At 43.7% G+C, this 24,530-nt stretch overlaps 3 protein-coding genes across 3 annotated transcripts in view; all 3 read right to left on the bottom strand.

The window, feature by feature from the left end:
* Positions 1 to 584: 584 nt before the first annotated feature.
* slc25a35 (solute carrier family 25 member 35) lies at positions 585 to 6,573 on the bottom strand. The gene is made up of 5 exons (XM_079871408.1): positions 5,764 to 6,573; positions 5,180 to 5,245; positions 3,252 to 3,404; positions 1,512 to 1,646; positions 585 to 1,335 (listed from the first exon to the last, which is right to left on the bottom strand). The coding sequence occupies exons 1-5, from the start codon at positions 6,133 to 6,135 to the stop codon at positions 1,165 to 1,167; spliced, it is 897 nt and encodes a 298-aa protein (XP_079727534.1). The 5' UTR covers positions 6,136 to 6,573; the 3' UTR covers positions 585 to 1,164.
* An 875-nt stretch (positions 6,574 to 7,448) lies between these two features.
* On the bottom strand, positions 7,449 to 10,290 carry tmem141 (transmembrane protein 141). Its single transcript, XM_079871409.1, has 5 exons — positions 10,123 to 10,290; positions 9,211 to 9,277; positions 8,658 to 8,741; positions 8,411 to 8,518; positions 7,449 to 7,622 (listed from the first exon to the last, which is right to left on the bottom strand). Exons 1-5 carry the CDS (start codon positions 10,174 to 10,176, stop codon positions 7,549 to 7,551), a joined length of 387 nt encoding a protein of 128 aa, XP_079727535.1. The 5' UTR covers positions 10,177 to 10,290; the 3' UTR covers positions 7,449 to 7,548.
* A 103-nt stretch (positions 10,291 to 10,393) lies between these two features.
* The window catches only part of LOC307158653 (uncharacterized protein), a 55,955-nt gene continuing 41,818 nt past the window's right edge, over positions 10,394 to 24,530 (bottom strand). The window contains exons 8-15 of the mRNA XM_079871407.1: positions 22,334 to 22,657; positions 15,129 to 15,527; positions 11,628 to 11,804; positions 11,438 to 11,498; positions 11,200 to 11,353; positions 11,023 to 11,101; positions 10,847 to 10,937; positions 10,394 to 10,538 (exon numbers count right to left, since the gene is read on the bottom strand). Of these exons, the coding sequence (XP_079727533.1) occupies positions 10,901 to 10,937; positions 11,023 to 11,101; positions 11,200 to 11,353; positions 11,438 to 11,498; positions 11,628 to 11,804; positions 15,129 to 15,527; positions 22,334 to 22,657 (1,231 nt within the window). The 3' untranslated portion in view covers positions 10,394 to 10,538; positions 10,847 to 10,900. The remainder of the gene's footprint in view (positions 10,539 to 10,846; positions 10,938 to 11,022; positions 11,102 to 11,199; positions 11,354 to 11,437; positions 11,499 to 11,627; positions 11,805 to 15,128; positions 15,528 to 22,333; positions 22,658 to 24,530) is intronic.

Genomic DNA, 24,530 nt, shown 5'->3' with positions numbered 1-24,530 from the left:
CAGGATTCAGGAAATGAATTAGCATAATAAAAATGCACACAAAACTTAAGCCGGCCGCACACCGGACGCGCAGCTCAGCGCCGCGCAGCGCCACGTCTAGGACAACTGTCACCTGAAAATCCGTTAGCATCAGCAATTTTCTGATTTCTGTAAATAAATATAAAACTAAATGTATATTGCAGCACGGGGTTAAGTCCGTATATACATTAACTACGATTTGAGACACATAAATGTAAATTTAATATAAAACTATGTAAATGGCGCTGTGTGGCGCGGCAGGGTTTTGAACACGGTCCTGAGCCGTTGCTGGGCGCCGCGGACAGACGCCGCCGGTGTGTGTACTCTCATAGAGAATAATGTGTTCGAATTTAAAAGACGTGGCGCGGCGCTGAGCTGCGCGTCCGGTGTGCGGCCGGCTTTACAGTAACTTTGATTCAACCAGTGAGTGTAGAAATATAATGTTTTCATTAAATATTTTGCAAAACTTTGCTGGAGTGTGATATATAAAATGATGATCAAATAAATATTCCATCCTTCTAACAGTAAAAAAAAAAAAAAAAAAAAAATGTTGCTGCCTTAAATAAGTCAATTCAACTTAAATTACATTAAACTGACTTAAAAAGATTAGTTTACTCTTATATAACTTTTAAAAAAGTTGAAAATTGCGTAACTTATTTTGATGAGTTAAAGCAATCTAAAAACATATGTTGTCATAACTTATTCATCATATAATTGTTTATAGTGCACATACAGTACACCCTAAAGGAGTTTTATGGTTAATTCCAGTCCTGGATTCTTGGTGAATGCAGCCTTCCAGCTGTGCTGTTCCACCATATAGTAATGGCTCAAGTTTAGCACATCACTGCGCAGCTCCCATCGTGCATCATTTTTGTTGCATAGCAACATTCTGTTATATCAGAAAGTACTTCTAGTTGAAGGTTGCCAGTTGAAGATTAATGCTTAATAAAATAATGTTTTAATAAAAAATGTTAAAAGCAATAAGGCACTTGAGGCCATGCTGTATTGCGAGTATAGTCACTCTGCTGTGCATTGTGTGACTATATTCAAAATATAGCAAGGGCCTTTCATACCTTAGTGCTTGATTGCTTCTTTAATCAGGGAAACATCAGTTGATATTTTGCTGATGCAAGCAATAGCAAAATGCTAGCTGTAGCTATGGTACAAAGTGCGCAGCTCATTCCAGAAAAGCAGAGAAATGATGGTATGAGGTCCGAGGCGGAAGTAGGAGGCTCCGAGACCTTTATACAAACCAGTCATTCCTTCCTTCTTCAGTGTCTTAGAGAAACAGTCCATGAAACCTCTGTACAATACACCCTGCATGAGAAAAGTACAGAGAGTGAGATAAATTCTTTTACCAGTTTTAGCACTTTGTAGGTGAAACTGGATATATGCAAGTGTGTAAATTAAACCAAGGACACAATTTGATGATAATTACAGTAAAAGTTTGTGAACAAATGTATGTATGTTCTTGACAGTTGGCAAGAGATCACCTTGCCAAGATGATCCACAGGCTGGTTGTAGAGTCGAGTGCTGATTACATCAAAAGGAGTCATAGCTAATACAACTACTACACTGCTGATCATACCAGCACTCAGAGCTATTAACCAGCTGCCCTCAGAGAACACCTACAAATACAGAAAGAAAAAGAAACTGATTACTAACAAAACAGAGTGCTTTCATATTGGGAGTGTTTTCTTCAACAGTTGATAGTTTTAATAGGAATAGTTTACTCAAAAATGACAGTTGTCATCAACTACGGATATTGCTTGCCTCCCACACTTGCCTTTCCATGTAAGTAAACATCACAAACTCTTCTGTGAACTGGTGGTGTTAACAGAACTGAACTTGTAGCGTCATTTCGTATATCTTGGGAAGTTTGTAGATTTGTAACACCATTGGAATTGTTTTGCCAATTCTGAGGACACCCTCAGAAACCTCAACAATACATGTATGTATGCCTATTACAGCGAAATATATCAGCTTCTCATGACTTTTGAGTAGAATTACATTACCATTTAATCATTTGTTGGCCTTTGGCACAAATTTTTATTTTTATTTTTATTTGTATGTATTTAGATCGTGTTATTGTGCTGCATTAAGCAATATATTTAGCCATTTCCTAGTTGTTAAACTATAGGCTGGGATTGCCATTTTCATTTTTCATTTCCTACGCTTTATAAATGACTCCAAACTGAAACACAAAACAACCTTTTGTTCACCAATCTGGACAACATGACTAGTAGTAACATTAAGTAACTGTCAAATAACTTCCACAATGGGCTTAAACTATATCCATGGCAAAGCCTAAAGCCCAAAATACAAGGTGTTTGCTTTAAACATGTCTTTCAGGACACAACTGTCTTTCCTTTGTTGACATATTTCCTTTTGAAACAAGAAGGTATAACAGGACAAGTTAGTCATCAAATTTTGGCTATGTTTAAGCCAAGGGTGGCATAAACATACAATGTTGATGTAAAGAGAATATGCCAACGGTGTGCATCCTCATTGTAGAGAGCATTTTATTGGACAAAAATATGTATATGACCATGTCAAACAAGACATCAATAGTCTTGGTCCAGTTTCCATGAAAATACACTATAAATGTGTATTTCTAAGAGTTGGGGTTTTTTTTGTCAACTTTTATGAGTGCACTAGCATATTGATGACATCAAAGCAAACACGCAGTAATGACTACAAACATGTTTTGATTTAATGGGGTCCTTAAAGGCAAAATGGAAATCTCTACTAAGAGAATGTTGAGAAATGTTAAAAATGAATTTAATTAAGAGTTGACTGCCCAGAAAAAAAAAGGTTTACTAAAGCATTGGCCCCTGTCCTGCCCTACAAAGAAACATTATGATTGAGTTGGACCGCTAAGGCTACTTTACACAGTCAGTGTTTGGGGAACTGACAACCATATTTATTAAAAGGGGCCAGTTGCATAAATAGCTATTATGTCAAGACTGTGTCTTAAGAACTAGTATGACCAACAAGCAGTTAGTTAAGGGAAATCAGTCCTACGGTATCAAATTAGACCAATCTATGTTTTTATGTAACTTACTTTTGATGACTAACTTGTAAGACTAGTCTTGGCGGTTTATGCAACCAGATCCTGGTATTACTCTTTACAGTTTAAAGGAGACACTTCAATACTGTTTGTAAAAACAGAGGTCTAGCCCCTCTTCTATTCTCACTGTGAATAACTCCCAGTTGAAGTGAAATATGCTTACCTGTAGGTCAGTGATAAGCTCTTTAGAGGCAGAGAAAGTAGAGAGCTGAGCAGCTGACCCCACACTGACCCTTGGGACTGCTGCGCTTGCTCCCCTCCACAAACCCAGAATTCCGTACTGTTTGTGGATGGCCAATAATGCATGCATCATTCCCTGACAGAAAGAATAGCAAAGATATACAATAAAATATATGACAAACAGGAAATGTTTGTGGTTTTAGATTCAAGCTGGTTCCAATTACCATTGATGCAAACAAAACTGCCTTTGAGTATTAGTACATTACCACAAATGCAATGGGATTTAACATTACAAAAAATCTCTACAACCCTAGGATCGGTCGACTTGAAGATCAAAGTTCTCACATGACATAAAAAATTAAAAAAATATGTTATCATAGATGTTACTGTGAGGCATGGGCGAGGCTAGCCCCTTTTTAGGGGTGCTTCAGCACCCCTAAAAAGGAGCTCAGCACCCCTAAAACTTGGAGTAAGAAATGTTGTTATTCTAAAAATGTTGTTCGTCTTTGACAAGGTTAAATAATGTCCAAAACATACTCCGTAGTTTGTGGTTTAAAATGTATGTGTTACGGATTAAAATGAAAACATCCCCGCTTAGCAAATGGTGTAATCCTCTTCTCTTCTTCTACTTCTCCTCTGTACCTGCACCGCTCAGCACGACCGTCATCCAGCGCCAAACACACGCAGAGTGAGAACCATAGGCGTCACTAGGCCCTTTTTAAACTTCTGCCTAGCCCCCCTAAACATTTGTGATTAAGTGTAGGCTACACAAATTCGTGTTCGCAGAAGCTGCTGAGCACGAATTTTAGCAGCACAACTGACGCTTCAGTTTACGGTCAAGTGCGAGTTAAGAAGATGTAGGCTAAGCAGCTAAACTAAGCATTTTTTTATTTGACAGTTTTTTAGGTCATAAATGTTAAACGAATGACAAAAATAATTAGAAAACTAATAAACTTTTGTCTAATTTCGCCATTTTGAGCTGAAAATAGGCCTACATAACGTGTAATTATGTCATTGTGAGGGGACAAGAAACATTAACAAAGCCGTTTTCATAGGCACAAGATTAATAATGCATGTGTACATGTTGAGAATTAATATAATACAATTTGTAGCCTTCAGTAAATTAAAAAAGTTCAGCTTTAGGAGGGGAAGAGACAGGGCAAGATGAGGAGACTGAGAGAAAAAGACAGTGATGGAGATGAGGAGAGAGCAGGTTTTAAATCTATTTCTTATCCCTTTTTGGCCTTCAAACGTCTTGAAATGCACATATCAGAGAAATAAAAATGTTTAACCCCATAACAACCTCAAATTTATGACCTCTTTGATTATAAAGCCCTGTCTACGGCCATGTATTAGGCCTAGATCAATAATGAATGTGTACATATTGTGAATGAATTTAATAAACTTAGTTACCTAGCTTTCCTGGTAGCTTTGTCTGAGAAAATGATTCATAAACAGACAAAAATGAAAAGCCTATATCAGTCAAAGCTCAGCTTTAGGAGGGGAAAAGACAGAGAAAGATAAAAACAAAGAGAAAAAGAGTGTGATGCTGATGAGGTGAGAAAAATAAACAGCTGCCCGCACATGGTTTTAAAGCTATTGTTATCCAATTTTTTTGGCCTTCAAAACATCTTAAAATGCACATATGTAGATCAGAGAAATCAAAATTTTCTCAGGGGAGCATGCCCCCGAACCCCCCTAAATACCTCACATTCGGGCCCTCTGTGATTATAAAACCCTGCCATATGCATGTTACTGGATGATTGAATGAAACTAGTTAATAATGAGCATTAGACCATAAACTAGCCTAACTTTTTTTTTTTTTTTTAAATCATACCCTCATTGGGGGCTGAGCCCCCCTAAAATGAAAATCCTAGAATCGCCCCTGCTGTGAGGTCACCATTAACTTACCCTGTGCTTGTACTGGTGTCCAACTGCAATAGAGGAAGTGGATTGACTTTGCAGATGTGTCTTTACCTGAAAGAAATACAAATGGTTTGGTAACCTGCTGGTAAACTAAAGACACTTGGTGCTTTTTGTCTATTTTGGAGCACCATCTACTTCCAGTGTTTGGAAACCAAAAGCATGGAAAACATTGATTCCTCATTACATTTATAAATTATCTATAACGTATTGATAATATAAATGTATTATCATTGTTGCGTGTTATAATCATAATCATATTTTAATACTTAATTTATGTAATAATATATTGCAAATATTTAGTTAATTTATTATCCTAATAGGCTGTTTCTCATCTAATCAGAATACAGGCTCGAAACTATCCGTTTCGTTCGCTCCACTGATGCTGTCTGTCTCTGCGCTGTTATGTAGCGCTAGTTGTCTAGTTTTAACTCTTTCAGTGGGCTACTGCTGCGCGCGTGCACCCAGTGATTCCACATGATATTCAGAGTAATCACAGAATATGTAGTCACTAAACACGTGCTTAATCCGTCGTTTACTAGACAGAAACGCAGACAGTGATCGTTACTCACCAGGTAAATAGGACTGCCCATTACAGCGCCCACCACACCGGCGATAGCCCCGGACACTGTGCTCTTTGCAGCGCTGACCCTTCCGTCCGTGTGAATGTAGCCCAAGGACTCAATGATGGCGAAGGACCCCAGCCGGACCCCATTCATAAAAAACTGATAAACCAACCCGGGGACCAAACCTTTCTGAAGACCAGCCAGTCCGTCTATTTTGCCTATCGTGTAAAAGGCGTGAAATACATTCCTGTAATACACCTGATAGGTTCCTCGGGTTTTTAGCTCTCCTTGCAATTGCATTCGAGTTTTGACAACTTCCAGCGGGTTTGTAAAAAAACAAGCGCCACACGCAGCGACGCCGCCGAGAACGAAATCCATGTTTCAATCGCGTAATGCCCGGAAACCGGTGATGGACAGGCTATTTAGTTTGACTTTCAACAAGAAACAGGCCTACTTTTTTTAGCAGCCCTCTGAATAGAAGAACATATAATAATAAAGTAGCCTACTTGTTAGGATAACTGACAAATAATTTTACAGTGCCATTTTTAAGAAGCAGAAGAAGTATCTTAGTAACCCTCCTCCCAGTCATGCGATGCGCGTGGACATTTTGCTGAGTATGAATGTCAGATTGCATTCGCCAGGGTTCGTCTATCATCCCAACACGGCCTTTTAACCAATCAAAACAAAGACATTGGCCCCATCCTTTGTTACATGTCTTGTGATTGGACGGTTTGTAAATTACATCAAGTGACACCTTCAGGCGGTTGATGCGCACTCCAACTGTGTCATTTCACAAGGCCCCCCTCTGTAAAGAATATTCGGTAACACTTTATTTAATGTTCTTGTTACATATACTTACTAAAGTAATAACAGCAAATTATGCATAATTACAAGCAACTAACCCTAAACCAAAATCTAACCCTACAGTAAGTACGTGAATTAATATTACTCAGTACTGTATGTAGCCTAATTTGTGTAATTACATTGTAACAGGGAAACATTAAAATAATGTGTAAACAAATGTTCATTATTAATGTTTAATACATATGAAATAGTAGACTAATGTTGATGTAAAGAGAACAGAGTAGTGTAAAAACTATAAAACTAGTAAAAATATTTTTCCATAAAAAGTACAGTGCACATCTACTAATGTTACCAACTTATAAATTAAAATTTACAAAATAACAGGTAAAGTAGGACAAAGCCACATTAATACTATAATGATCCATATTACTTCAATTACAGTTGAAACCCTTTCAAGCTGTCCTTTTGTTCCTCTGCCCTTCTCATCTTTCTAAGTCTTTTTCAACATTTTTGCCAGTTTACTCTCAGAATAAAAGCTCCTCTGTGTACTTAAAATGGCACAAACCCACCATGATACTGTCCATTTGAGATACAGAATTGTTTCTTTACATAAAGGACCAAAAATGTGCCTCTGTCTTTTGTATCTCAAAGGACTTGGTACAACTGATGTGTAATGTAGTTGCAGGATGACAGATCCTCCCCTGATGGACTGATTAAGATCTTCTAAATGAAAACTGGCTAACTAAAACCAAAATGTTTTATTTCAGCTTCATCATGCTAGATGGCTATATACACTCCTTTCATAGAACATTTGATTGTGTTAACCAGAAGAGAAGAAAAGTAAAACAATCCTAAATATCAATTATTTCTTGACACACACACAGAGAGAGAGATATAATATTTTATTCTCTTTACATAAGCATTAGTGTACTATTTCATATTCGTATATCTATTATGCAAACAAAGGAAAGGTACAATTCTTTTAGCTTATTCCAGCACATCCCCATATCTTGTGACTTTGGGATCTTCTACAGGTGTTGCAGGAGTTTGCGGTTCTTCCTCTAAGTGAATAATAAAGAAACAATGGTCGGATTCCTCCATCATGAAGTCCAAAAATAGCCACACAATTTACATTACAAATGTACAGTCAGCCAGTCATTATCATAAAATAAACTTTGACGGTGTGCTAAAGACCCTGATAAGAAGCAGAAGGATTGTGGGGTTGTTTCACCCTGAAAAGTTAATTTTGTGATGACAGGCTGACTTATCTTACATGGGTAGTCTTAAATAAAAAGTTTCCGCAAGGGGGAGAAAAAAATATTTTTGTTATTTTCCGCAAAAATAACCTTTTGCCTTATAACTTAGTTTTTTAACTGTGAATTTTTTGCGCAGTGGAAAAGTTCCATGGATGTGGAACATTCTTCATGAAACCATTTATGCCAATAAGGAACGTTTTGTTTTTTAAGATTGTACTAAATTAAGTAGACATGAAATACTGTTTTGACCAAAAAAAAAAAAACTACAAATTCTTTTGATAAATAGAAATGTATCATCATAAAAGAAAAGAAAATGAATCCAGAACCAGTAAAAAAAAACAAAAAAAAAACGACCAAGCAAAAACAATTTATATACAACTATTTATCTGCAATTAAATCTTCAACTCTTTATATAGCTTACATATATAGCCACAATATGTCTTCCTTTGTCTCTTGTCGATTAAAAGTAACGTTTGCTTCTGTATTAAAGGTCCTCCAGTTTTCAGACACAAGATGGCGCCAAATAACTATTGTAACATGCATGGTTGGTATAAAAAGAGAGAGATGGCAGATACAAACAACAAAATGCTTACTAGGAGAGTTTCTGTCAGGAACACTTCCTGTCTCAAGATATAACCACAAGTCTGAGCATTTCATGGTTTCCCAGCGAGTCACTGTATAGCTGAATACTGAGGAGGAAGCTGTAAAGACCAAAGGAAAAAAATAGTTAACATCACACAAATTATTTTCTTTATATCATTTTTAATTAAACCTACATCCTGTTTATAAAAAAAAAATTATATATATTGCATGATGCATCAAAAAATGCATCAGACTTACCAATAGATAATAGAAGGTTCCACTTAAGGGGATATGGGATTCTTGTCTGAAGTACTCGCTGTGCAAAAAATAAACCCGCTGTGCCTGGTTGAGGATAGTTACATTTTCACCCAAAGCCAAAGGATTAAAAAAAAAAAAAAAACACAATTAGTAAAATAAAATAAAGTAAATAAAATAAAATATAGATTTTTTTCACAGCTCCAGGACATAGCCTAATGGGGTTGTCACAGCAGGTGTGTTTTATAAAAGTAACTTTGTCTTAAATGTTTCTCCTGAAAGTCCTTATGAAAAATAAAAACAGTATAGTATGATACACTGTTGAGATTTTTCTGAATCTCTAGAGAAGACGTAAGATTACAAGGGTGTTTTTTTCTAAGTAAAAATCTGATACACAATGAAACTGATGTAAAGAAAGAGAAAATCTAAATTTGATCTCACTGCTTGTGTAAACGGAAGAGATACTGAAAAGAGATATCATCTCATTTGTCATTTACTTTCACAAACACTAAATTGTTCAGACATAACCACTTCTTAATGTGAGTATGACACTAACCCAGTATGAAGCTTGCTGTGCCTTTCATAAAGGCGTAAGACTGACAGGCGGCGTACTGCTGCAAACCCTGAGGACAGTGAAATATAATCACCATGGAATTATTAAGATGGAAGCATACACTGTAGGGAAGACACTAGTTGTCACAGTGGATATTCATCAATTTTGTCTAAAGCCCAGTAGCATACATTTGTTTTCTCTGTCAGTAGTCTTAAATGACAGTTTCAGGCATCTTATTTAAACAATCTTAAATGAGCTTCGTTTTAGACTAAGCCAGGGGCCCTTTCTGTGTGGAGATTGCATGTTCTCCCTGTCTTCAAGGATTTCCCCCACAATCCAAAAACATGCAGAAGTTGTGAATTCGGGGTGTGAGAGTGAGAGTGTGAGAGTGACACTCTGGCGAATTGAACAATGAATGACACATTCAGATAAATCAAACATATAATGAAGGTTAAGAGGTTGAAATGTGAAAGCAGAACAATGTGGTTCTTTTTTTTTTTTTTTTTTCTTCAAAAATGTCAACAAAATAGTTGGAACAAGAAGTGTGTTTTGTATGTTTACTATATACAGCAGGAAATCTATTTTAAATAGCCAACAGGTTGTTTGTGGGCATCATAGAATAAAAATGTATTCTTCTCAAATTTCTAAATTGTCAAACTGCTGGTTACCATTTTGTTAAATGAACTGTAAAATCTTTCCTGATGTAAAATAATGTCTTTCTTTTCATATGCGTCTACATAAAGTAATGGATGAGAGATATTCACGTGAGTAAAAAGTGTGACAGCTAGCCCCGCACTAGGCTACTCTATGAATGGTGAAAATATCATAGTCAGGCTGCAGACTAGGTTATTCCATTAAAGCAGACTGTTATTCCATTAAACTCAAATATAGTGTTACAATATAAAACACACGCACCGGGTGCTTTGCAGCAACCGCATCATCAACTTTAGTGAGACCAAGGTTAACCATCCCGCTACAATTATGGACTGTAACCTCCAAATTGGTGTGACCATAGAAGGTTTATTCAACTTCACTTGTTGTTGTTGTGTAATTTCCGCATGTGCAGCGAAGAAAATGTGAAAGGAGTAACAGATACAGATTCTCTCACAGTGACCTCTTATGGACTGGAGACGTTAATGCATTAGACTTATCAACACGAACACATTGATAAAGGGACCAATAAAATAATCACAAACATTTGTTTTATTTATTACTAAGGAAACATATGAACTGTCAGAGGTACTCCATTTGTTTATGTGAGTTTGGTTTGTGATGGTACTTGGTATCGTCTTCCTCTTTGCTGACTTTGGACCTTCAAAACAGTTTTAATCCTGAAAAATAAATACATACATTAATATACTATGTAATGAATTTCATTTATTTCATTTTATTTTACAAAATATTCAAAAACACGTTTTAATCTGTAAGAATATTCAGCTGAACAATTGGTGAGCAAACAAAACAATAACTAAAGCTCTCATGACAGTAATGTTCTGTATTAATAATTCAGTTCTAACTAGATCTCATTAGATTCTTAGAGGATTATAATTGTCCATAGGATTGGTTTCATATTATTTTAGAAATTCTCTCAGAAATCCTGTACACAACCTTATGGAATTTTTGACTAAACAATTCATACCTGTCCCTTTGTGATCTGTTTTGATATTGTTTTGTCCATTCCAGATTAGACCAACTAAACGAAACGGGCTGAAGCAGTCTCACATCCTCTGCTGCATTAAAAAGGAAATGATTAAAATGAAGTGATGATTTAGTGGTTATATCTTAAGTCTGAGAAAAAGTGTCAAGAAGACAAACTTGATTTGTTTGCTGATGCATGGAAATTTCTCTCTGTCAATTAGAACTTCTCTCTCTGAGCTCCACCGCGTCAGTCTGGCTGTAGAATTTTTAGATATAGTAACACTTTTGAATGAAGCTTATTTGCTTTTATTCTTTATTTTTTATTTGCTTTCACAATCACATATGAAACTGTACCTGGGCTGATCTTGGCCCTAAAGTGTGTGAAGTCCTCTGGAATGGATGACAAGGTCTGCTTCCGGAATATGTACTCAGAATGTTCTCCGTTAGGAACCGTGAGACGGTCAGTAGAGCTCACAGGAAACACAACAGCTGGACCCTGTCTGTCACTCTTTAACAGAGTATTTAAACCAAACAAACCATTTTTGTATTAATATTACATCAAAGCAAGAAAGGTTACTATCTATAACAATACCTTAGATGTGTGATTGGAAGATTGGATTGCCTTTGGACTATGTATCTGAACTGATGATTGCCTTTCAAACACAACCAAGAAAAGGAAATACAGGGAAACAATTATTAAACCATTTCAATGTTTACACAATCAGCCATGAGAATAGCAACTGATACATCATCAAAAACAATTACAATAGATGCTTCTCAACCTTTGTCTGTCTTTTCTATGGTTAATGGCTATGTGCTGGACCAAAGTAGGGTGGACTTTAGACTTTAGTGTAGCTGGTGAATTTGTGCCATATTTTTTGACCTCACTTATCACTTGGATACTTGGAGAAGAAGAGGAGTATTTTGAGGCAGTCTGATGGGTAGGAGAAAGCATATACCTGAAGAAAATGGCACAGAAAAAAACACTTAGAATTGCAATTACAATAAAATAATACAACAAATGTCAAAATTTTGACACAATTTGTTACACTAATATTGCATTAATTGTAGAAAAATAATTGGTGCAGAAGAAATAAATGCATACAGTTTTGTCACAACATGAGGATGAGTAAATTATGACAGGATTTTCATTTTTAATGTTGACTGCATTCATCAAGCTAAATTATGCAACTCAATCATCCAGTTTATAGGTTTACCTAAAATAGGTTTGACAAGAACTACAAGCCCACATTTGATCCCAAGCTACCCTGTACTAACAGTTTAGACAACACATATTCTGACATACAGTGCTATGCATAAGTTTAGACACCCATGCTAAAGTTGACTAAAAAGAGGTATAAAAAATCATCTTTTGGAAATTGAACTTAATGCCTTAATTTAAAAAATTAGGAAAAATCCAACCTTTAAGGACACCAATTTTCTTTGTGAATGAATAATGTATCGTAAATAAATAAATGTTCTTCCTTAAAATACAGGGTGCATAAGTTTGGACACCCCTATGTTAAATTCCCATAGAGGCAGGCAGATTTTTATTTTTAAAGGCCAGTTACTTCATGGATCCAGGATACTATGCATCCTGATAAAGTTCCCTTGGCCTTTGGAATTAAAATAGCCCCACATCATCACATAGCCTTCACCATACCTAGAGATTGGCATGGGGTACTTTCCATAAGATCATCTCTCAATGCAAATCAAACTAGCTATTAGGCTAACTGAAATAAAACCATGCCAATGGTCGTTGAGAAGAACACCAGGTGACAAAGAGTTTTCACTTCAACGCAGAGGCGTGTCTCGTGGACAAGGCTCTAGCGGAAGTGATGGTAGCCACCACCGTAGGTTCCATAGATCGGGACGAGGGTGCCATAGATTGCCCCGTCTCTGAGAAAGGAGGTCCTTCCTCAGAGGAATTGGCTAGGGAGGGGCTGTCACGAGGAGCACCAGTTCGGAGAACCAAGTCCGGTTGGGTCAATGAGGCGGAACCAAAAGGACCAGCTCCTCGTCCTCCCTGATCTTGCACAGGCTCACTGGGGGAAACACATACTTGCGGAGGCCCCGCGGCCAGTTGTGCGCCAGTGCATCCGTGCCGAGTGTGCCCTCGGTCAGGGAATAAAACAGGCTGCAATGCGAAGAGTCGTGGGAGGCAAACAGATCCACCTGTGCGTTGCCGAACTGTTCCCAAATCAGCTGAGCCGAGAGCTCGTATGCTTCAGGTCTCCCAGGATATGAATGGCTCGAAGCGATCTCAGATGCTTCTGACTCCATAGGAGGAGATGGCGGCCGAGTTGCTACATACGGCGGGAGCGTAGACCACCTTGTCGGTAGATGTACGCTACTGTCGCGGTATTGTCTGAGCGGACTAGTACGTGTTGGTTCTCGAACAACGCACGGAAGCGGTGCAGAGCCAAACATACCGCCAGCAACTCGAGGCAATTGACATGCCAAAGGCGCTGGGGTCCTGTCCAGGAGCCCACGGCAGCATGTCCATTGCACATGGCACCCCAGCCCGTGGTGGAGGCATCTGTTGACACAACATGCCTGGAAACTCGTTCTAAGGGCACTCCGGCCCGTAGAAAGCTGAGGTTCGTCCACGGGGTGAAGGTCTGATGGCAGGCCAGAGTAACTGGTACTCAGAGCGTGCCTGGTTGCCATGCCCACCTCGGTACTCGATCGCAAATCCAGTACTGAAGCGGTCTCATATGAAGCAGTACGAGCGGCGTAGCTGCCGCTGCAAATGCCATATGCCCCAGGAGCCTCTGAAAAAACTTCATTGGAACCGCACTCTTGCCCTCGAACTGTCTCAGGCAAGTCAGCAGTGACTGCGCATGCGTGCTCGCTCGTAAGCTGCGCCCACATGGCGACCGAGTCGATTTTCCATACTGAGAAAAGAGATCCTCTGTACTGGGGAGAGTTTGCTCTTTTCGCAGTTGACCCGAAGGCCCAGACGGGCGAGGTGCAGGAGCACCAGGTCCCTGTGTTCGCAAACCTGGTCTCAAGAGTGAGCTAGGAACAGCCAGTCGTCGAGAAGTTCAGGATGCAAACCCCATGTTGCTGAATTGGCAATCTCGATCGCACCATTCACCAGTGGGAGGGTGGCGACCTCCGCATGCATGGCAGGGGCATTGCCACCGATCATGGTATAGCAGACTGGAGCAGGAGACCGTGCGAACTGAATCGCATAGCCGAGCCTGATGGTTCTCGCGACCCAGCAGGGTCATGGGAACGACAGACGTGCCTTCGATAGGGCAGCGAGGCAGAATGACTGGCCCAGATGTGGGAGGCGTAGCGTCCCGGTGTGGGGCACGGTCATAAGCCGCATCCTGACAGAGTAGGCCAGGGAAGGACCAGCGTTCCACGGGGGCCTGCTCTGACAGGGGTCTAGCGACAGAGGAGGACAAGAGTGGCGAGGCAGAGCGTCGCACACTGCCATCCACGTCCTCTTGGGGCTCGGAGGAAGGGGCATCAGTTCTTAGGAAACAAAAGATTCTCCCCCGGCCCTCCATCAGGGGAAGGAGTGGTCCTGCTAACAGCTACTGAAAAGAACTGAGCCCTAACTCCAAGCTGCTCATCTCAAGAGTGCTGCTTAGCCTGGCGTTTGGCCGGCTTAGGGGAAAAGACGGGTGGTGCCCCGTCTGAAAAAACGAGTTCTCAGACTCCCGCACATCAACCTGGTTGAGCCCTAATGGCGTTCCTGGACCACACATGTGGACATCACCTGGCCCAAGGATCACGCAGTGACCTATGATCTACCAGCCCGGACATGAGAGGCATAGCGTCCCTGCGTGGGGGCGTGGTCAAGTTTCGTTCTGTCAGAGTAGGCCAGGGAAGGACGTGCGTTCCGCGGCGGCACTGCGTCGGAGGTGAAGGCGGCCCACAGCTCTGCATGCCTGTGCCAAGCTCTAGATCTGGCTCGGCTAACGCTGGCACTGAAGAAAACTCTTGGCTCCGAAGCGAAAACATAATGCGAGATTGCCAGCGCTCCTCCTTTGTACCCACGCGGTGGGGCGGAGTTGCGCCATGGAAATTCCACAGACCCATGGTATTTCCCATGCCATTGGCTCGTTTTGTAGAACTCGAAGGTGATAGGCTTCTAAGCGAAACCCCCAATTTCGTCAGTCACTGACGTAACTCGTAGTGACCATACGAAAGGGAACATTAAATCTCACATAACTTTCTTTCACAGCCATAATGATAAAGCATTCAAAAGAAGGAAAATATAATTCTCTTAGCCCTTTTGTGATGTTATGGTTTCCTTCATAATTCACCTGCTTGAGTGCAGGTAATCATCCCGTGCCGTCTTCTTTGTGACTGGACTACTGTGGCAGCGCCCCCTGGAGGTGATGGCTGTCACAGTGCAGGTGTATGCTGTGTTGGCAGACAGGTGACGAGCAGCGTATGCCCTCTCTGTACCCACGTACACCACACACCCATTCATATTTAGTTCGTATTTGAAGAGTCTCCCCAAAGGAGCAACTGGAAATCCCCAGTTTATCTGCAGTTCGTGCCGTCCCAGGACAACTACAGTCAGAGTAGAAGGAGCATGATCTTGATCGTCTGCTGTTCTCACCTCAGTTACTGCTCTAGGACTCTCTGTGTCCCCTGGACTGAGTGAACTCACACTTAGTATATAGGAGGTAGCGGGAGATAAACCACTCACTGTAGCCCTGTTAGACAAAAAACAATTACACTGCAGTAACATTGCAAGACTATAGTGATTTTGTAATTACAGCAAAATAAACAAAACCAACATGCAGCACACACGTTTTTTGAATATCACTGAATCTCTTCATTTTGTTATAAAAACGTACTCGGTTACTAACGTAACCTCTGTTCTCTCTAGAAGAGGGAACGAGTACTGCGTTGAAAACGCTATGGGGAAAAACTATTTTTCACGAAATACTGAAGCAAAAAATTATCCTTTAATTTTTTAATTAATGTAAAGCGCGTTGCAGCAGCACACAGCTTGCCACTTCCCGCCGAAACGGGCGTGGCTTAGCCCTATAAAGGTAGCTCGAGAAGGCTGATTCACTGATTTATTCATCGCCGAAGCGAACCAGAGTGAACCGCGCGCACGGCAAGAAACGCAGTACTCGTTCCCTCTTCTAGAGAGAACAGAGGTTACGTTAGTAACCGAGTACGTTCTCTTACGAGAGGTCTCTCGTACTGCGTTGAAAATGCTATGGGGACCCATTGCAAAACGCCGTGCGTGCTGTAATCAAACACCATAAACCTGGAAACCCAGGGTTTATCATGCATAATCACTAGAGGGACTCACAGAGAGTCCTGGAACAGGAAGGGAACCCTTCTGCCCTTATATGGTGACGTCCACAGACGCAATAACATGACATCACATAGACAAGGCGGAGAGCCTGAACTAATGTGGGAAAATGTGGGTCTTACGCAATACTGCCCGTATGACAGTCGGCAGCGCACTGCGCTCGCGATCTCCGAGTCCTAATCAGACCACTGATTCGGCTATACCGACAATAACTTAGCCTGTAGGGCGGGAACCTCTAGGTTATAAAACCTAATAAATGTAGACGGCGAGGCCCAGCCTGCCGCCGTACATATGTCCTGTAAGGAAATCCCACTAGACCAAGCCCACAACGAGGCAACGCCTCTCGTGGAATGCGCTCTGACACCCAACGGGCACTGAAGACCCCTGGTGGTGTATGCTAGCGCTATAGCGTCTACTATTCATCTGGATAGGCTTTGTTTCGAAACAGCCATTCCCTTGGAACGTCCACTGAACGAGACAAATAGCTGCTCAGTCTGTCTAAAAACAGAAGAGCGAGACACATAAGCTCTCAGAGCCCTAACAGGGCAGAGAAAACTTGAGTCCCCTTCCTCTCCTGACACCGGCAGGGCGGACAGGGAGATAACCTGAGCCTGAAACGGTGTGTTAAGGGATTTTAGCACATAACCATGCCTAGGTTTGAGTATGACTCTTGAGTCACCTGGCCCAAACTCTAAGCACGCTGCGCTCACCGAGAGCGCGTGCAGGTCACCTATGCGCTTCACTGAAGCGAGAGCCAACAAAAACACTGTTTTGAATGACAGATGTTTGAGGCTAATCGTTTGGATGGGCTCGAAAGGGGGACCTTTCATGGCCTCCAAAACCGTAGAGAGGTCCCACGTAGGGACTGAGGGAGGTCTGGGAGGATTCAGCCTCCTAGCTCCCCTGAGGAAGCGGATGACTAAATTATTCCTTCCTAATGACTGACCGAGCGTTGTTTCAGAGAACGCTGCGATAGCTGCCACATAGACTTTGAGCGTGGAAGGGGCTCTGCCCTTATCCAATAGCTCCTGCAGGAAGGAGAGAACCTCCGTCACCTCACAATCGAGGGGTGAACGACCTCGAGCTGTGCACCAGCTAGAGAATACTGACCACTTCGAGGCGTAAAGCCGTCTAGTTGACGGAGCTCTGGCCTGAGTGATAGTATTTAGCACTCCCGCTGGGAGACCAGCGGGTACCCGTTGAGCGTCCACACGTGGAGGGACCACAATTCCGGGTGAGGATGCCAAATCGAACCCCTGGCCTGCGAGAGGAGGTCCCTCCTCAATGGCACTGGCCACGGGGCAGTGTCTGCTAACTGCATCAGAACTGGGAACCATGGCTGGTTCATCCAGAGCGGCGCTACAAGCAGCACTGAGCATTTCGTTTCCCTGATCCGTTCTAACACCTGAGGCAGGAGGGAGACGGGGGGAAAGGCGTAGAGCGGACAGGGCGGCCACGTTCGGGACAGCGCGCTCTCGCTCTTGGAAAAGAATGCGGGGCAGTGAGCGTTTTCGTGGGACGCGAACAGGTCCACCTCCGCTCTGCAGAATCTCTCCCACAACAGCTGAACTGTTTGGGGGTGTAGAGACTAGAGATGCGCGGTTGGCGGTTACAGCCGCGGACTCCGCGGATAAACCGCGGATCGGGCAGATGACGTGACGAAAAATAATATTTTAATTAAATTCGGACGGGTGGCGGGCGGTTCAACCAATCAAATGAACCAATCAAATGAAAAATATATGTATACATTCAGCGGATGGCGGGCGGGTGCGGTTTTGAAAATTGGTCAAAAACGTGGTGCGGATGGATGGCGGACGGATGATGAGTTTTGTGATGCGGTTGCGGATGAAATAATAGCCCATCCGCGCATCTCTAGTAGAGACCATTCGCTCATAGGAACGTTGTTCCTGGACAGTCTGTCTGGACCCAGATTCTTGATTCCTGGCACATGCACTGCTCTCAGCGAGCGCAAGATGTGCTGAGCCCATAACAGGAGGCGTTCCGCCAGCCTGTACAGGCTTAGGGATGTGAGACCGCCCTGGCGATTTATATAGGACACCACAGACATATTGTCCGAACGGACTAAGACGTGTTGGTCCACTGCCAACATTTCCAGGCAGTTGATATGTTGGAGCTTCTCCCGTTCTGACCACAGGCCGAAGAACGATCTGCCCTCGAGCAGCGCTCCCCATCCCGATGTGGAGGCGTCTGTCGACACCACTTTCACTCTCGAGGAAGTCCCCAGGCTTACACCTGATTGGTACCAGTCGCTCGTCATCCAAGGTTTTAGAGCTTCCACACAGCTCTGATTGACCTTGAGCTGACCGGATGTCCACACTCTGCGCGGTACTCGCGCTTTCAACCAGAACTGCAGAGGGCGCATGCGGAGCAAGCCCAGCTGGAGAACTGATGATGCTGCGGCCATAAGGCCTAGCATCTTCTGAAATTTCCTGAGCGTGACGGTTGCGCCACAGCGGAAAAGGCTCGCTGCGCGCTGAATGTCTAGCACGCGCTGTGGTGACAGCCGCGCTATCATAGACTGTGAGTCCAGAACTGTGCCCAGAAACGAAATCGTTTGACTGGGGTTCAGCGAACTCTTCGTCCAATTGACTCTGAGACCAAGATTCTCGAGGTGATCGAGTAAAATGGCCCTGTGCTCCACAAGCTCTGATCGCGATTGAGCTAGAATCAGCCAGTCGTCCAAATAGTTCAGCACTCGCATGCCTCTGAGTCTGAGAGGTGCGAGCGCTGCGTCCATGCACTTTGTAAATGTACGGGGTGCCAGGGATAAGCCGAACGGCAGGACTGTATACTGGTATGTCTGGCCCTCGAAGGCGAATCTCAAATATCGGCTGTGACGTGACGCTATCTGTATTTGAAAATACGCGTCCTTCAGATCTATCGACATGAACCAGTCCCCTCTGCGAATTTGCGCGAGGATTCTCCTGGTCGTGAGCATTTTGAAACTGCGTTTCAGTAATGCTTTGTTCAACTGCCTTAGATCCAGTATGGGTCTGAAACCCCCGTCTTTCTTGGGAACCAGAAAATATCTGCTGTACAGCCCCCCTTCGCTTTGAGCTTGAGATACAGGCTCTACAGCCCCTTTGCTCATCAGTTTTAATATTTCGGCACGAAGTAGGTGTGCTACTTCTGAATTCACCGTAGTCTCGACGCGCGCTGTAAAGCGGCGAGGCCGTCGATAAAACTGTAGCGAGTAGCCTCTCTTTATAATGCCTAGCACCCATTCCGAAACCCCTGGAAGCGCTGCCCATGCGTCCGCATGGATGGCTAAGGGTTGGATGCGAAGCGCGCTCTGTTCGCCGGGCGACAGAGGCGCTTCGGTGTGCTGCAACATAGGCGTAATGCTTGTGACATTCGAGGCGGGGAGCGCGCTGATCACAGCGGGCAGAGCGCTCGTCCTCGACCCGACTACGGTGCTTAACCGAGTGAGGGAGGGCTGAGCGGGTCCCGTAGGACTCGTGGTGTCTGTGAGTAAGTGTGGGCGCGGTTTGGGAGCGGGCACATTTACTGCTTTGGACGCGCTGCCTGCCTGGGCAGAGCGAGCGCGCACAGGTTTCGTTGTTACAGAAACCGTGTGACATGCGTGACATAGTGTTTGTGGGCACTGGGAAGTGGGCACCTTTACTATGTCGGTTGCGCGATCGACTTGAGTTGATTTTATGGGCGCGCGCCCTATGTGAAGGGCTGTGCTTGTGTGTAGGGATGGGCACTGGGCAGTGGGCATCAGCACTACATTTATAGCACCATCGGCTGTGGCCAGAACACCAGAAATTACACTCTTTACAGGATTTATCTGGGTAGCCGTAAAAACGGCTTTTGTGTGCAGGCAAGCGGGCAACTGTACGGGCTTGCGCGTTGCAGGAAACGCTGAGACAGTCGCAATTCCTGGAACTGAAACAGCGGCGCGCTTGGGTGAGAGTCCGGCCGCAGCGGTACTCACACACCGGCGCTTTCCTAGGCGTGCTAGGATGTCTTCGGGGCTTCCGGTTTCACCACAATCCTCGGCCGTGGCCCACGCGGAGCGGGGCGACGGTTGGTAGAGCGAGAGTGGGGCCTCGAGCTGCGTTGCTGTCGGTGATGCGATGAAGCAGCAGGAGGCGGGGGCTGTGGCTGAGAGCTCCGCGGGGTCGGTTTAGCACGACTCGCTGCAGAACTAGAGCGCTTCGGAAGGAAGTGCTTGAAGACCTGAGACGCTTTCTGGACCTCGGCGAATCTCTCTACGAACTCGTTGACAGAGGATCCGAAGAGGCCAGTAGAAGACAGCGGGGCGTCGAGGAACGCGGTGCGCTCAGACTCAGCCATCTCCGAGAGCGTCAGCCATAGATGTCTCTCAGCAACAGTGGCGGAAGCCATACACCTTCCCATGGCCTGTGCAGCAGACTTAGTAGCGCGGAGAGAGAGATCCGAAGCGCTTCTTAAGTCCGAGAGGCAGATCGCGTCAGGTCCCATCTCATCCAGTTTCCGGAGGAGATCTCCCTGGAAGATCTGCAGCGTGGCCATGGTGTGTAATGCAGACGCAGCCTGCCCAGCAGCGGAGAAGATTCGCGCGAGCAGCGTTGACGTCATGCGGCAGGCTTTGGATGGCAACACCGGTTTCGTCCGCCGTCCAGCAGAGGGCGGGCAAAGATGGGTCGCTATCGCCTGTTCCACCGGCGGAAGTGAGTGGTAGCCTCTGTTTTTAGCATCATGCAGCGTAGCGAATGCTGGTGATACAGACGAACGTGTTCGTGCTGAAAAGGGAGCGCTCCAAGCCTTTGCAACTTCTTCATGAAGCTCAGGAAGAAAGGGAGCAGGCTTGGATTCCGGAGAAGTGCGCTCACCAGGGAGGAAGCTACCATCCAGCCGAGTCCGCGAAGGGGGTTCCGGTGCGGACCATTCGAGGCCGAGGCTCGCCGCGGCCAGCGAGAGTACTCGCATCAGCTCCTTCTCGATGTTAGCTCTTCTGTTAGGTGTACGAGCGGGAAGCGCGAGATCCACAGAGCTCGCCCAGTCTTCGCTGCCCGAGGCTAACAGAGAGCACGAGTCATCCTCCCCCGACGCGGCTTTAACATGAACTTCCTCTAATGAAGCGGCGGCAGACAGCGGCCGCTGAGCATCAGGAAGTGATACAGGCGAAGCCGGTGAAGCAGGCGGGCGAACCGGCGAGCTCAGTCGGGTTGGAGAAGGTTCCGGGATCCGTTGAGAGCGGCGCTTTTTACGGCGCGGCAATGCAGCGGGGAATGCAGGCTCAGAGAATACTGCCAGGCAAGTCCTCAGAGTCACCATCGGCATACGCTTGCAGTGAGGGCAGCCGCCGTCAGCGAGCGCGAGCGCTGCATGATCTTCACCCAGGCAGGAGACACAGATGACATGACGGTCTCCCTCGCTGAGTGGGGCTCGGCACGAGCCGCAGGAAGGCATCTTGAAAAAGACGCAAGCTCTTTTACGAGTGTGTGTCGCAGGGCGAACACACACACAGACACAAAGAACAGTAGGATATTAATGAAAGGATATAGGCACCGGATAGCGCAGCAGGAACGGCAGTCGAAGGCGGCGATGGCCAGCAGCTTCTGGTAAGTGACTCGTCCCGCTGAAGTGCTTCTCAGACGACGCGTTGCTTCCTCTCGTGATCCAACGATGCGTGAGCTTCGCTGAAGAGATGAAAAATCAGTGAATCAGCCTTCTCGAGCTACCTTTATAGGGCTAAGCCACGCCCGTTTCGGCGGGAAGTGGCAAGGAGGGCGCGAAGCGCCCTCATTGGCCTGACGTCACCGCAGGCCTCGCTCGATAGGCTTATGCAGTTGCCGCAGAGCAGCCAATGGGCGAGCGAGCCGTCTCGCCCATGGCTGTGTGCTGCTGCAACGCGCTTTACATTAATTCAAAAATTAAAGGATAATTTTTTGTTTCAGTATTTCGTGAAAAAGAGTTTTTCCCCATAGCGTTTTCAACGCAGTACGAGAGACCTCTCGTAAGAGAACAAACAATGCAACTTAAAGGTGAAGTGTGTGACTTTTATGTAAAAAAAAAAAAAAAAAAAAAAAAGCCTTGCCAGCTCATTTTAATTCCATAAAGTTTTTATGAGTAAAACAAACATCAGCAAGAAAAATGGGTGAAACAGGGTATTATCATTTGTGAATTGATTTGTGACACTTCACCTTTAACATGTTATAATGAAAGACTGGTTTGACTCACCCCAGAAGAGTGGTGGTCTTCAGCAGTATGTCATTACAGTAGATCTGGTATGATTTGGGTTTGACTCTTCCCTCTGGCTCTATCCAGCAAAGGCGTACATCTGTAGCTGTAGAGCCAATCACACAGAGCTCTTGTGGAGGTTTAATTCTAATGTCCAGCTCCTCAGGATCAATAACAACAGGTTCACTGAAAGGACTAATGTCACCATCAGGTGTAGACAGGTTGAGCTGTAGGGAGAGGGGCTTCATAGATTGGTTGGGAGAACCAGGTAAGGTCACCTGACATAACAGGCCATGGTACAGCATTACATCTCTGTCAAAGAGACTGGAAACCAAAAGAAAAAATAATGGACATTAAAATAGGTGGATGTAAAATTATTGAAGATGCACTGTGCAGGATTTTCAGTTACTGGTTGTAAACACAACATTCAAACTAGGCAGAACACCGCCAGAACCTTAAGCCCTCTGCCCTGATATATCGGTTGCACAAGCAGCCCAACCGCGTAAGAAACTACCTGCAGGAAGATGAGAGATGAGCTATTTTGCATATTGTGTTATCATGTATAAACAGCCTTTTTTTGTGTACTGTATATGAAAGAACAGTTACGCTAATAGTTAGATGACTGGCTGTAATTTGTGAGCAAGTTTAGGCAAGGCAAGGCAAGTTTACTTATATAGCACATTTCATACACAATGGCAATTCAAAGTGCTTTACATAGAAGAAATTAAAATAATAAAAAGAAATAAGAATAATTAAAACAGTTTAGAAAAATAAAATAAAATACAGTACAGTACAAACAGTCGGACGAACAGTGGCACAGTGCTCATTCAGTAAATGCATAGCTAAACAGATGTGTTTTGAGTCTGGATTTGAATGTGATTACTGTAGGAGCACATCTGATCTCTTCTGGAAGCTGGTTCCAGCTGCGACTGGCATAACAGCTAAAAGCAGACTCGCCATGTTTAGAGTGAACCCTTGGTATTTCTAGCTGATATGATCCTAATGATCTGAGTGATCTGTTGGGCTTATATTCAGTGAGCATATCTGCAATGTATTGAGGTCCTAGGCCATTGAATGATTTATATACCAGTAATAATACTTTAAAATCAATCCTAAATCTAACTGGGAGCCAGTGTAAAGACCTGAGGACTGGTGTGATATGTTCATATTTTCTGGTTCTGCTCAGAATCCTGGCGGCAGCGTTCTGTATGAGCTGCAACTGTCTTATGGTCTTTTTGGGAAGGCCAGTGAGGAGTCCATTACAATAATCCACCCTGCTGGTGATGAAAGCATGCACAAGTCTTGTCTGGAAACAAAGCATCTAATTCTTGCAATATTTTTCAGATGATAGTATGCTGATTTAGTTATTGCTTTGACATGACTACTGAAACAGAAAGCCCCACCCAGTTTTCCAGCCTGTCAAGAAGTATGTTATGATCGACAGTGTCAAATGCACCACTGAGGTCGAGTAGTACCAGCACAGATAATTTGCCTGAATCAGTATTTAAGCGAATATCGTTTATTATCTTTATGAGCGCTGTCTCTGTGCTGTGGTGCGCTCGGAAACCAGATTGAAAATTGTCAAAGTATCCATTTGAGCTTAAGAATTTGTTCAGCTGATTGAAGACAACTTTTTCAATGATCTTGCCTATGAAAGGAAGATTTGAGATCGGTCTATAGTTGCTTTTCAGGAGGGGCTTGACAACTGCAGTTTTCAGGGAGTTTGGAAAACTCCCAGAGAGAAGTGAGGCATTTACCACTTCTAGAAGATATGCTTCTAAACTGTTTAACACACTTTTGAAAAAAGATGTGGGAAGTGTGTCAAGAGTGCAGGTTGATGTTTTAAGGTGCTGTACGGTTTCTTCCAAAATTTTGCCATCAATTTCTTTGAAATCAGACATAGTAACAACTTTCTCAGGTGGTCTGATCTGACTGACCCCAGAGCAACTCAAGGATGTGCTGATCACCTTTCTGATATTATTGATTTTCTCAGAGAAGAAAGAAGCAAACTCATTGCACTTGCTGTCTGAGAGCATTTCACTGGGAATCTGGCTTGGGGGGTTTGTCAGTCTCTCTACAGTAGCAAAAAGAGTGCGTGTGTTGTTTAAATTGCTGTTTATAATATTTGAGAAGAAAGTCTGTCTAGCTTTGCCTAGTTCCATATTGAAAGCATGAAGGCTGTCTTTGTAGATGTTAT

The sequence above is a fragment of the Squalius cephalus genome (genome assembly GCF_949319135.1).
Source record: "Squalius cephalus genome assembly, chromosome: 5".
In the NCBI taxonomy this organism is placed as follows: Eukaryota; Metazoa; Chordata; class Actinopteri; order Cypriniformes; family Leuciscidae; genus Squalius; species Squalius cephalus.
This window is presented reverse-complemented; position numbering and strand designations above follow the sequence as displayed.

Excerpts from the sequence above, each read along its gene's own strand:
- tmem141 (XM_079871409.1), bottom strand. The coding sequence starts at position 10,176 with ATGGTTAACCTTGGTCTCACTAAAGTTGATGATGCGGTTGCTGCAAAG. Across the intron at positions 8,742-9,210 it reads CACAGCAAGCTTCATACTGG|GCACAGCGGGTTTATTTTTT; the intron begins GTTAGTGTCATA and ends ATCCTCAACCAG. Across the intron at positions 8,519-8,657 it reads GAACCTTCTATTATCTATTG|CTTCCTCCTCAGTATTCAGC; the intron begins GTAAGTCTGATG and ends TGGTCTTTACAG.
- slc25a35 (XM_079871408.1), bottom strand. The coding sequence starts at position 6,135 with ATGGATTTCGTTCTCGGCGGCGTCGCTGCGTGTGGCGCTTGTTTTTTT. Across the intron at positions 5,246-5,763 it reads TGGGCAGTCCTATTTACCTG|GTAAAGACACATCTGCAAAG; the intron begins GTGAGTAACGAT and ends TATTTCTTTCAG. Across the intron at positions 1,336-1,511 it reads CTGTGGATCATCTTGGCAAG|GGTGTATTGTACAGAGGTTT; the intron begins GTGATCTCTTGC and ends TTTCTCATGCAG.